Source organism: Saccopteryx leptura, chromosome 2 (assembly GCF_036850995.1).
Source record: "Saccopteryx leptura isolate mSacLep1 chromosome 2, mSacLep1_pri_phased_curated, whole genome shotgun sequence".
Taxonomy (NCBI): Eukaryota; Metazoa; Chordata; class Mammalia; order Chiroptera; family Emballonuridae; genus Saccopteryx; species Saccopteryx leptura.
Genome location: NC_089504.1, coordinates 332408486 through 332422115, shown reverse-complemented (window position 1 = coordinate 332422115; position 13630 = coordinate 332408486). Strand labels below are relative to the sequence as shown.

Sequence of the window (13630 nt, the reverse complement as noted above, 5' to 3'; positions counted from 1 at the left end):
AGCCCAGCAGGAGCCTGTGTATCCCTCAGGGACATGGAGGCAGAAGAATATTAAGAACTCTGACTTAGAGTTGTTTAATTCTTAGAGGGATCTTAAAGTGGTCATAGCCAAGCTATGTATTATAATATAAACTGCCTTCAGATCTTTTCTGCGAGTGCTCCTGCAGATTGAAATGCCCACATACCAAGAAGAGAGGGTTTGAGGTTATATATATAGCTCATGCAGAGCGTTTGTCAGGCCAGTTCCAGACATCAGGCAGCTCACCTGTGCCTGCGCTGGCTGGCTGTGGAATGTTAACCCCTCCTGCGCTGAGAGTTGCCAGCATCTCTGACAAGAATTGGCTCTGGCATTTAACTTTAGTTGCAGCTTCCCTCTCAGTGTTGGTATAGAATGACCCCCCTCACGTCTTGATCTAAACCTGTATTTTGTCCACAGTTAAATATTTAAATTATTTATTTCTCTTTTATGCTTCTCCGAAACAGCAGTTTCTGATTTATTATTTTCATATTATACAAATGGTTTTCACTTTCTGTCTCATTTTGCTGTGTCCCCTTATCCGTCATTGTCACCAGTTGCAACTCACCATGTTGTTATACGGTACCTGGAGAGCTAAGCATTGGACAGATCTGTCTGTCCTGACAGGAACAGCTGCTCTTCAGGTTCTCCTGTCACCCAGTTTCTCTCTAAGATCTAAGGGTAGACAGTCTGTAAGAAGAAATCAGGCCTAGAGAGTCCCTGTTTGTACCTGAACTTTCAAGTCGTGCTTTGAGTCTGGGCCTTACCTGGAAATACAGAAAAACTCTAAGCATTCTCTAGGAGACTTGCTGTTAAGCTCTCTAGATGGAGGACTCATCCGAGCTCTTTAAACATCCACATGATTGTTTTGCCTCTTTGGGTCTGATACATTGGAAAGCCCAGAAGTTGCTGACCTGGATCTGAATTCAGAGTATACTCAGAGGGTATACTCACCCCAAAAGGGGATCCATCCCATATCTTTTTTATGAGAATTAAAAAGAAAACAGAGCGCGACAACGTAAAGCCCCAGCACATGACTTAGTCCTTGCTGTATTTACCTATCAGTGATTTCTCCACTTTGAAAGCCCTTGTTCAGTTATTTTTGCACTCTCTTGAATTTGATGGCTTAGACCAGGGTTTGAGAAGCCAGCCCACAGGCCAAATCTAGCCTGCTGCCTGTTGTAATAATGTTTTGTTAGAACACAGTCACATGTTTTTATTTACATATTGTCTGTGAATGCTTTGCCCACAGCAGCAGAGTTGAGCAACTCCAACAGGGACTATGACCAGGCTTGGAAAGTCTGAAATATTTACTGTTTGACTTTTTACAGAGAAAGTTTGCTGACCCCCAGCCTAGACAGTGATAAAGGTGCATCTAAGCCTTAGGAATTGTTTTTAACATAGGAGGATGGTTGAACATAGATGCACTAAATTTCACTGCATTATTCTGTATTCCTAGACCTCTTACCTTTGGAGGGTCAGAGAGACAGGAGGAACAAGTCCTTGTCACTTGAAGTCTTTATCTTTCACAGTTTTAATTTGTTTAATTTAGAATGAACTCTTTTATTGGTAAGGAATTATATGCTTTAGAACTTGGTTTATTGTCTTTTTTATGGGTTTTGTGGCTAGTACAAATGATTGCTAAAGCTGCAGAGTGATTCACTCCCTGTAAGCATGTTGTGATGGAATATGTGAACACTTACCTTGTACATAAGGGCATGCTTCGAGCTGCTGCTAAGTCCAGTCCTGAATGTCAGCCTGGTTGCTCAGTGTCTGGTGTCATTCTTCTCTCCTGAAGGCAGACTATTTTAGCTCCGTGGCAACAGTGGTGTACCTTCGCAAAGAGAACTCTATGTATCAGGCCTGCCCATCTCAGGACTGCAATAAGAAAGTGATTGATCAGCAGAATGGATTATACCGCTGTGAGAAGTGTGACCGTGAATTTCCCAATTTCAAGTACCGCATGATCCTGTCAGTAAGTAGAATGGGTAGATGCAAACCACTGTGGTGAGGCCCCACCGAGTGCCAGGCACCATGGAGATGGCAACAACAAGACTATTGTGGTAGGAAGCCTGCAGATGAGTAAGTGCTAAAGAGTATTATTATCCATAAATACAGAAAAGTAAGGGGCCTTTTGATTGGACAGCAGTCTGTCTGCTCCTACTAAAACATTTTTTTCATACCAGAATGTTGCATTTAACTACTCAGCTGGTTCAGTTATAGCATTGGTGGCAGTTGTCTGCCAACTGTTTTGAAGATAAATTAATTTGAAATGGCATTTCTGTAGAGCAATAATTATACTTACACGGTGATGCCTATATTTGGTCATTTTTCTTGTGAGTTATCTGTTCCTCTATCCTTAGCAGAGCTGACTTCAGAGGAAGGTGACTGCTGATGTGGGATGGTGGCTTCTTTGCATTGTAAGAATTGCTTCTTTAAAGGTTTTAAAAACCTTTAAAATGAAGGGTGTATTTATATGTCTGACACAGTAAACACCTGAAGAGAATTTCTTTTAAAGAAATAATTAGCCTGATCTGTGGTGATGCAGTGGACAAAGCATCAACCTGGGATGCTGAGATCACCGGTTTGAAACCTTGGGCTTGCCCAGTCGAGGCACATATGAGAAGCAGCTACGAGTTGATGCTTCCTGCTTCTGCCCCTGCCTTTCTCTCTATATATATATCCTCTCTCAAACTTGGATACAACTTAAATGTCCTTAATATTCTACTGGTTCATTCCTTTTTATTGAATATCTGTTGAGTGGAATGCCATAAAGACATTAGAATTTGTTGTTTGATAGTTTCCAAAGTTAAAATATTTGAAAACCAATGTTAATGAAGAGTACTAAATGATGTAAATAAATGTTCAGGCTTTACTAATTGAAAACAGCAAATTTTAAATGGTATGTTTTATATAATCTTTAAATACACACACACACACACACACACACACACAACCAACTACTAGGGGGACAAGTACCAGACTGTTGGTAATGGTTATTTCTGGTTGATTTTTTTTCTATATATTTTCTTGCATTTTTTATCTTTTTATCCCACAGTGAATATTCTTATAATATGAAATTAAAAAAAAAATCATTTTAGATAAACAAGGCAGTCCACCTACCCTTTCTACATTCTAATTGCCCCTTAAAATGTTTTTATTTATTGACTGATTTTTGAGAAAGAGAAAAACATCGATTTGTTGTCCATTTATTTATTTAATGGTTGATTTTTGTATGCCCTGACGGGGGATTGGAACTTGCAACCTTGGCATATTGGGGCAGCTCTTCAACCAACTGAGCAACCTGGCCAGGGCTACTTGCCCCTTAAAATGTTAATTTAGCAGTAAAGTTATATATTTAAGCTTCTTATTTTCTGTAAACTCGACACTTCATTGAACTAAAATGAAGAAAATTGTTTTAGGTAGTTTATTTCATCAGCCTTTCTATTGACCTTCTAAGTGGAATCTCCAACACTGGTTTCCTATGACACTCACCATGTATTTATGGTTAATGTTCACATCCCTTTGCCTCTAGGCAGGTAGAATGAGATGAACTGTAAGTGTGAGCCGCAGCGTGTGATATGCCCTTGTATTTCTGTTTTAACTTCTCATTTCCTTATTTTTTTTATCATAACTTTGTATATTAACCCCATGTATATGCAAAGTTAATGTGTAAAATCATCAAAATGATACCTTTAAAAAAAAAACCACCTACCTGACCAGGCGGTGGTACAGTGGATAAAGCGTCGGACTGGGATGCGGAAGATGCAGGTTCGAGACCCCGAGGTCGCCAGCTTGAGCGAGGGCTCATCTGGTTTGAGCAAAAAAAGCTCACCAACTTGGACCCAAGGTCGCTGGCTCGAGCAAAGAGTTACTCGGTCTGCTGAAGGCCCACGGTCAAGGCACATATGAGAAAGCAATCAATGAACAACTAAGGTGTCGCAACTAAAAACTAATGATTGATGCTTCTCATCTCTCTCCGTTCCTGTCTGTCTGTCCCTATCTATCCCTCTCTCTGACTCTCTCTCTGTCTCTGTAAAAAAATAAAAATTAAAAAAAATAAAAAAGCTTTAAAAAACAAAACAAAAAAACCCACCTTTGCTTTTTTATTTCTCCTAAAATAATTTTCACTTTTAGCAACTGGATTCTTCGTGGTCCACTTTCTTCTTTGATTCTACATCGTGGTCCAACTGCAAACACTTGATTGCTCATTTCTGTTGTTAGGTAAATTTGGTGGCTGACCAGAGGCCCTTAGCTCAGATTTTTAAATTGTCTGGTATGGTGACCAGGCAGTGGCACAGTGGATAGAGCATCGGTCTGGGATGCTGAGGACCCAACTTCGAAACCCCAACGTTTCCAGCTTGAGTGCAGGGTCACCAGCTTGAGTGTAGGATCATAGGCGTGACTCCATGGTTGCTCGCTTGGGCCCAAGGTCACTGGTTTGAGCAAGGGGTCACTAGCTTGGCTGGAGCCTCTCCCCCCCCCCCCCCCCATCAAGGCACATATGAGAAGCAATCAGTGAACAACTAAGGTGCCACAACGATGAGTTGATGCTTCTCATTTCTCTCACTTCCTGTCTGTCCCTATCTGTCTTTCTCTCTTTCTCTCTCTCTCTCTCTCTCTCTCACACACACACACACACACACACACACACATACACACACACACAGAATTATCTGATATGTCAGCAACTGCCAGTGACTGAGAGCTATCCCATGGAGCTCCTGCTAGTGACTGAAGGGCATACAATTTAAAATGCAGTGCTCTGCCTTGGCTCATTGGAGCCTGTTTCAACCTTTAGTCCAGAGGGCATTGCAGCTGGAGGGGAGCTGAATCCAGTGCGCCTGGATTCTGCATCTGAAGGAGAGTTTAGTTGCGCTTTATCTCCACTGAGATCTGAATTCACACATCCACAACATATTATATTTCTGCTGTGATCCAGACTTACATTTTAAGCTCTATTTCTGCGATACTTTTCATATTCTTTGGAAAGAATATAGTATATGTGGTGGTAATGGGTTTTTCCCTGGTGATTATTTTAATTAGTGGAAAAAAGTTAATCTCCCATCTCCTGAATGTGTTTCCTTTCATTATTTCTTTGCTGAAATAATATAGAATTGTGTCTTTTAGGTAAATATTGCTGATTTTCAAGAGAACCAGTGGGTCACTTGTTTCCAGGAGTCTGCGGAGGCCATCCTCGGACAAAGCACCGCTTATATTGGGGAGTTAAAAGAGAAGGTCAGCCACATCTTTCATTATTACTGCAGCAGTTCTGCTCTGTGACGTGACTCTTTAATCTTTATTGGTTTGTTTATTTTGGGTGTTGTGATAGTTTCTCAGTCTGACTATTGTTTGAGGTGCTCATCTGGTTTTGTCTGGTGTTGTCCATCTTGGATGTGCTAACAACAAGGTAATGAAGTGATATAGACAGAAGTGCCTTAAAAACAGCACTATTTCTCCTGTGACTGTTAGCACACCAGAGTCGGTGTGCCTGTGGTCACTTGAGATATGGAAGGGAATCTGCTGAAATAATCTGAAATACAAGTGTGCCTTTTCAATATAATAAACACCTTCCTGAAAAGTAGAGTCAAATGCTGGTTTAAAATTACTGATAAAGCAAGGCACCTTGGCTGGTTGGTTCAACATTAGAGCATTGGCCCAGTGTGTGGAAGTCCTGGGTTCAATTCCTGGTCAGGGCACACAGGAGAAGTGACCATCTGCTTCTCTACCCCTCCCCATTCTCCTTCTCTCCTTCTCTCTCTCCCTCTCTCCCTATTTCTCCTCCCTTCCCACAGCCATGGCTGGAATGGTTCTAGCAAGTTGGTCCCAGGTGCTGCGGATGACACCATGGCCTTGCCTCAGGCGCTTAGATAGCTCTGTTGTCGAGCAGTTGAGCAGCAGCCCCAGATGGGCAGAGCATCGCCCAGTAGGGAGCATGCTGAGTGGATCCTGGTCGAGACACATGCAGGAGGGAGTCTGTCTGTCTGCCTTCTTGCCTCTTACTTAATAAAAAAATAAAATAAAAATTACTGGTAAGGTACTTGTTGTTTTAGGTCATCAGATGCAATTTTTATGAAGTAACTTCCATAAATTAGCTTTATTTTATATTTATACATTTGAATGTTTATATTTTAAGTTTATTAATGCAGGGAGCAGATTACTAATCATACTAAATTTAGAGAAGATATTTGTTCCTAATGCATAAAGACCAATATAAATGTATTTTCTAGGCCACACAAATTGGCACCTGTTGACCCCCCCCCCCCCATTTTCTCCAATTCAATTAAAATACTTGTTAAAAGCATAAGAAAGGGGGATTTGATCTTTGTTTTGGTGTGTTTTCTTACTTTTTTCTGTCTTTAGTTTTGCCCCCACCTCTTTTTTAAATTTTGTCTGTGATATCCTGAAATTAATCCCAACAAGTCCTTTCTAGAAATAACTGGAATTGACTTTATAAAGTATGATGGTATCTTTTATCTGTTTTTGCCTGGTCCTCTATTTTCATATCAGACTGTAAGGTTCAAGGCAGCTTTTTAGGATTTCTTATGAGCTTACCACATTTGACTTTTTACTGCTGGTGAATTGAGGACACAGGAGCCAGGATATTCTTGTAGCGTGTGCTCCATGCTGTCCCTAATCTTGGAAGAAGAATGGCAGCTGGTACAGTTTTCTGAAGGTTTCACACATTATTTTATTTACATATCTGAAAGCCCAGAGGAGTTGTTTTGTGTGTGTGAAGTAACCTTTACACAAAAGAGTTTTATGTAATAAAGCCATTTTTATGTTCTGTGTGGCTTGCAAAGATAACACTTAGCTGATATGAACTATTAATTTTATATAAAGTTATTTTAAATTTATCTTATGCATACTTATATAAAAGGCTTTCTCTAATCCTACTATTAAATAGAATATTTTTTAACAAGAAACTTAATCACATAGTGTTTGAGGGGCCAGAGAAAGAGGGCAAGGACTGTGTGTTTGAGCCATCCCTTACCTTGCCCACTTCACCTGTCTTCACTTGTCTTCACCTGCTCATCAGATCAGAAGTTGTAAATACAGAGGCTGAAACAGTGGATATGACAGCGTGAGCCTCTTTCTGAATGTTTTTTTTTTTCCTCCATAATTCTTTTTTTTTTTTTTTTTGTATTTTTCTGAAGCTGGAAACGGGGAGAGACAGTCGACAGACTCCCGCATGCGCCCGACCGGGATCCACCTGGCATGCCCACCAGGAGGGGCGCTCTGCCCACCAGGGGGCGATGCTCTGCCCCTCCGGGGCGTCGCTCTGTTGCGACCAGAGCCACTCTAGCGCCTGGGGCAGAGGCCAAGGAGCCATCCCCAGCGCCCGGGCCATCTTTGCTCCAATGGAGCCTCGCTGCGGGAGGGGAAGAGAGAGACAGAGAGGAAGGGGGGGGGTGGAGAAGCAGATGGGCGCTTCTCCTGTGTGCCCTGGCCAGGAATCGAACCCGGGACCCCTTGCACGCCAGGCTGACGCTCTACCACTGAGCCAACCGGCCAGGGCCCATAATTCTTTATTTATAAGGAAGATGCTGGGCCTCAGATCTACTCCATCACAAACTTTTAAAGTTTAGGAATGTGTTTTCTAGAAGTGTTCAATTTTTTTATTGTGGTAAAATATGCAAAACATAAGATGTATCATTTTAACTATTTTACAATGTAAATTGTACAGCGTACTGAGTACCTTCACATTTTGTGCAGCCATCACCACCATCCATCTTCAGAACGTTTTCAGCTCCCCAAACTGAAACTCTGTCTCCATTAAACATTACCTGCCTTTCCAACCCCTTCTTCCCCTCACCCTGTCAGCACCATTCTCTTTCTCTAGATCAGTGGTCCTCAACCTTTTTTGGGCCACGGACCAGTTTAATGTCAGAAAATATTTTCACAGACCAGCCTTTAGGGTGGGACGGATAAATGCACAAAATAAAATTATGCGACCGGTGTAAAAACTGTGGTATTTTTAAATATAATTGTCGAACTTACGAGACAAGCATCAAGAGTGAGTCTTAGACGGATGTAACAGAGGGAATCTGGTCATTTTTTAAAAATAAAACATCGTTCAGACTTAAATATAAATAAAACGGAAATAATGTTTAAGTTGTTTATTCTTTCTCTGCGGACCGGTACCAAATGGCCCACAGACCGGTACTGGTCCGTGGCCTGGGAGTTGGGGACCACTGCTCTAGATAGAGTATTTTAATTTTTAATAAATTCTACTTAAAATTGTTTTATGTAATGAAATGTCACCTATAGATAGATTAGTCATTCCTGGGTAATTTTAAACCGCTGGGTTTCAGACATTTCTCAAAGTCTTTTTAAAAGTCTAATAGGCCTGACTAGGCGGTGGCGCAGTGGATAGAGCGTCCGACTGGGATGCCGAGGACCCAGGTTTTAGACCCCGAGGTTACCAGCTTGAGCACAGGCTCATCTGGTTTGAGCAAAAGCTCACCAGCTTGATCCCAAGGTCGCTGGCTCGAGCAAGGGGTTACTCGGTCTGCTGTGGTCAAGGCACATATGAGAAAGCAACCAATGAACAACTAAGGTGTTGCAGTGCGCAACGAAAAACTAATTGATGCTTCTCATCTCTCCATTCCTGTCTGTCTGTCCCTGTCTATCCCTCTCTCTGACTCTGCAAAAAAAAAAAAAAAAAGAAGTCTAATAGATATTTTCAAATGGTTCGGTGGTGTTTAAGCCTAAAGTTTTCTATTTATTTTTGCAGAATGAGCAGGCATTTGAGGAAATTTTCCAGAATGCCAATTTTCGATCTTTTGTATTCAGGATCAGGGTCAAACTGGAGACCTACAATGTAAGTAAGGCCGCTGGCTGCAGAGGGTTTGCAGTGGGGAGCTGCAGGTGCCACCTCCCCCAGCGTTAGGGCATTAACTGCCAGTTAATTGCTTACTGTGTACCAGACCCAGTGCTGAGCACCCTGCGCGTATTACTCATTGAATCTCACACTGAGGGACCATTATTATCCTCGTTTCTGGAAGAGGGAATGGACTTAGGGCTTGAGTGTCTTTTTCATTGTCGGGCATCTAGGGGACAAAATGCTCTATGGCCTTTTCAGTTCAAACCTGGGGTTTTTGTTTGTGTACTGACAAAGAATGGACCCACATCTTCCACAGTGTTTGGGTTCTAAAGTTAGTATATGAAACAGAGAACACATGTAGTTAAAATTACCTTGAAAATTCCTTAAATTGCCCACGACATCCTGTAGTTGTACAGTCATAATAAAACAGCATTAGCCTGACCAGGTGGTGGTGCAGTGGATAGAATGTGGGACTGGGATGCGGAAGACCCAGGTTCGAGACCCCGAGGTCGCCAGCTTGAGCGCGGGCTCATCTGGTTTGAGCAAAGCTCACCAGCTTGAACCCAAGGTCGCTGGCTTGAGCAAGGGGTCACTCGGTCTGCTGAAGGCCCACAGTCAAGGCACATATGAGAAAGCAGTCAATGAACAACTAAGGTGTCGCAAGGAAAAACTAATGATTGATGCTTCTCATCTCTCTCTGTTCCTGTCTGTCTATCCCTATCTATCCCTCTCTCTGACTCTCTCTCTGTCTCCTAAATAAATAAATAAAACAGCATTTATTGGGTACTTACTCTGCCAGGTGCTATTCTGCACCCTTTACTCCTTATCATCTCACTAGACCCCGACAGTATCCCTTTATTGTTATCTCCATTTTATCAATGAAAAATGTCACATACAGACAATAAGTAACTTGTGTAAAGCTAAGATTCCAACCCAGGTAGTCCAAGTTTAAAGCTTTGCTCTTAACCATGTTTCAAAATATGACTGTGCTAAGTAATCACTGAGTATGTGGGAGCGTAGGAGCCTGAAGTAGGCTCTGCCGCCTTGCTGGGCATCACCCCACCTGCCGCTACAGGCACTGTTCAATCCCGCTGAACAAGTGAGGAGGGAGAATTCTGAGAACAGCTCTCTGTGTTTCAGGGTTAACTTCGTTCTGTTTTATTATTAGACCTTATCTTCCTAGCTGCTGATAGATGTGTTTGTTTTTGTAAGTATTAAATGAGATAGGGAGTCAGATGTCTGTGATACAATGGCTGAGTGAGGTGGGGTCCAGGAGGGATTTAAAGGGTGTGGACGGGGAAGGTGGCGTGCAGAGAGGTTGCCTCTCGGGGCCAAACCGGGTCTTCCTCTGCTGCGGGCACTTGTTCCTTTACACCACACTCAGCTCTCAGAACTGGCCACGTGGCTTGGGGCCCGTCACTTGTCTTCTCCGGGTTCTTACTTCTCCCTCTGAGAAGAGAATAAATGAAACTTGACAAGCCCTCAGAGGTCCATCCCATTTGGATTCCAGGTCTCTGAGTGTTTGGGAGCATGAGGAAAGGTTGGAAAGGGAGGCTTCTGTCCGCTCTCCCAGCCTTGGCTCTCCCGGTAACTCTCTCTTCGTTGGAGTGACTGAGCTCTGAATCCCGCATGTGTTTTCTCCTCCTGGCGTCACTGAGACCGTTGAAGCAAAGGGGTTTATCACCACTGCTCCGTGCTACGGGCTTTCCTTTGTTCACAAACTGCTTTTCTCTCCTCAAAGGATGAGTCTCGAATCAAGGCCACTGTGGTGGACGTGAAGCCCGTGGACTACAGAGAATATAGCAGAAGGCTGATCACGAACATCAGGAGAAACGCAACAATGTGAGAAGAGCAGTGCTGATTGGGCAGAAGTTTGAAAATAAAGAGCTGAAATGAAATTGATTTCTTCTCACCCCCTGTAGGACAATTTCACATTAGATACACAGTGCCTAGAGCCTCTTTATGGTGGACTACGCAATTTTCTCTCTTATGTGCATCTAGAAACCCATTGTTAGGCGAAGGAAAATGCACTCAGATGGCTGTGGTGTAACCGTCAGACCTCAGGGGTCTGCTGCTGGATAGTGCAGCACCAGTCACTCCTGCGTTCAGGCTTTTGTCAGTTTCATTAAGATTTCATTCTCTTCAAGCAGGAATTATGTCACAGGTAATTGACCCTAAATCTGCAGACAGTGAAATTTTATAACTAGAGTTCATGCTTTTCCAGTGGTGACACCTTCTCAACTTGGGCTCCTTCTCAGGAGGGAGAGCTGAGAAGTGGTTGTGGAACCGGGTATTTTAGGAAGCATGTCTTCCCAGAATTCAAAGGCTCTTTCTTTCTAGAGGTGCCACATAGTTGCTAATGCTCGGAATGGCAATGGGGTGGAATTATTAATCAAAGACCTATCGTTTGAAGAATATCCTTCCTTCAGGGTTTAATAGACCAAGTCAGATGGGTATGATATTAATCAAAATTGTCTCTTCTGAGGAAGGCTGATAAGCATTGACTTGCTGTCCCCTAGGGACATCCAGGCAACTAGAGAGCGTTGCTTTAGTTTTCTCTGCAATTAATGTTGCATTTTGGTTGGTGAATACACACATTTTTCTACCTGTACATATTTCTTGCATTTGTGTTTCATTTTTGATTTAAACTGTTAAATAGGAGAGATTTTGAAGAGAGAAGCTCTTTGTTTCAATAAACAGTATATTCTTTGCTTGTGAATCCTACTTTCTTTCAATGCAGAGCATTCTCGTAACTGGAAAGCAATTAATTAGCCTTCATAATAAATGTTCACTTGGGGGAGATGTTAACTCATTACAAACTCGAAGATTAGTCCAGGCATGGAGATCATTCTTCCTAATGTTTGCTCCCTGAAATGCATCTTCGAAAAAATAAAAACACTGGAAACAAAAAGCCATTGTGCCTATGAATGCTGATGATCTGGCACTTTGGGATTTTATTGATGTTTACACAGCAGTCTAACACCAACCAGGCTTTGAAATGTGTACAGACAGTGAGCTGGTAAGAAAACAGTAATTATGCTACTGGGCTTTTCAGTCAGTGAGAGCATGCTTGCTCTGTGTGTTCCTAATCATATCAATTATCTATCCGGTGGCTGCGCCCCTCCGCTTGGCATTGGCTGCACATCCCTGTCTGAGTACCCAGGCAGCCTTGCAGTTGCCTGAAGCTGTGGGACCTGATTTCCGATTTGTGCAGGTGCAGCATGTGGAGACCCTTTGTGGAGCTGTGGAGGGATGCTATCCTGCCTCTCATCCTTAGCTGTCCTCTTTTGGAAGGAAACAGCAGCTCTAGGCAGGTGGGCTCCCGCTGCTCAGAACAGTCATAGAGGGCCTTTTTCTCAGGCCTGCTAAATTGTTTAGACACATTCTAACCTTAGAAGATGGTCACTGGGCTGTGCTTGATTCTCTGGCTGAGGCCTCAATAATTTTCGCACAAGTTCTTTTCTGTCTAACCGTGCTTATAAAGCACGGGCTAGGAAATTAAGTCTCCAGCCCCCTTCTGGACTGACCAAGTGTGGGTCGGGAGTGGTAACCCAGCATTCAGTCCAGTTTCCAGTATTTATACCTACCACTCCCTGCATCCCCTCTCCCCCACCCGCCCGTCTACTGGCAGTGTTACTGGGAGGCCTCTCGAGAGTGTCAGTCACCGCGTGTTCTCAGTGACCATGCGATGAAACCAGGGTATCTGTATACATGAATGTGATTAGAAATCCATTGGGTTGTTCAGGGGAAGGGCGGCTCCCTCTAGGGAGGGTGTTCAGCAGATTTTCCTACTAAAAATCGGATCACAGTAGAAGAGCATCAGAAATTGGCTCCACTGTTAGTCTTTTAAGAGGTTTAGGTCCCCGAGGATTGCCTAAATAGATTCTGGCCCACAGTTCTTAGAATTCTCTCCAATAGAGTTTACTCAAAAGGCTGTTCATGTTGTTCTATTTCTCATCTTTCGCTTAGAAATCAATGTTTATTTTGCGTACACCATGACATCAGTGTTAAGCAATTAGGGAAAAATCTAATCATTTCGCCTTTATTTTAAATGGTTCTTGGATTCCCTCCAGTCTCATTGTGAAAGAGGCAAGGAAAAAGAAGGGTGGTAATAATCTGATTTCTGTCCATATTTTTAGTGTTTTATGCTTTCCATTAAAGCCTTGCTAATCTCTAGTGTACTGTTCTGACTTTTTCGAACTTCAGGGTCAAAAATTTCCCCCTCCCCTACCTTCTTTTTCTTCCCTGAGTGGCCTGTCTTCGAAAAGGATAAATAATATTGATCGTGGTATTTAATACACTAACGAAACCCATGGTTATTGACTGTATAATTAATATACTGTCTAAAAGTGAAGTTTGGCAGCCCAGTATAGAAAGGTTTATATTGACGTGTGTTTCTTTGGCGATGCGCCTTCCAAGGTCTTATTTATAGAAAATGAAACAGGTTGTCCAGTCTCCTTTTCACTTGTTAGAAGGCCACTACTCCTCTAGTAAATTGATTGTTTTCTTATCTCAAAGAGAGGATCTCTTCCCCTCCCGCCACCTTTTTATGTGGTTGATTAGCTCTTAGATTTACAATCCACTCTGTTGGTAGAGTTCTGACTTAAAAACACTTTTACTGAGTGAGTATATTTTATTATTAAGCTGATGTTAAGTATTGTTAATGTCTATTAAAAAAGAAAAGGAATAGCCTGACCAGGCGGTGGCACAGTGGATAGAGCATTGGACTGGGATGTGGAGGACCCAGGTTCGAGACCCCGAGGTCACCAGCTTGAGCGCGGGCTCATC

The 13630-nt window shown here is 42.6% G+C and overlaps 1 protein-coding gene across 1 annotated transcript in view; it reads left to right on the top strand.

Moving 5' to 3' along the window:
- The window catches only part of RPA1 (replication protein A1), a 73326-nt gene extending 61610 nt beyond the window's left edge, over positions 1–11716 (top strand). The window contains exons 14-17 of the mRNA XM_066363504.1: positions 1814–1990; positions 5146–5253; positions 8753–8839; positions 10584–11716. Of these exons, the coding sequence (XP_066219601.1) occupies positions 1814–1990; positions 5146–5253; positions 8753–8839; positions 10584–10688 (477 nt within the window). The 3' untranslated portion in view covers positions 10689–11716. The remainder of the gene's footprint in view (positions 1–1813; positions 1991–5145; positions 5254–8752; positions 8840–10583) is intronic.
- The last annotated feature ends 1914 nt before the right edge of the window (positions 11717–13630 follow it).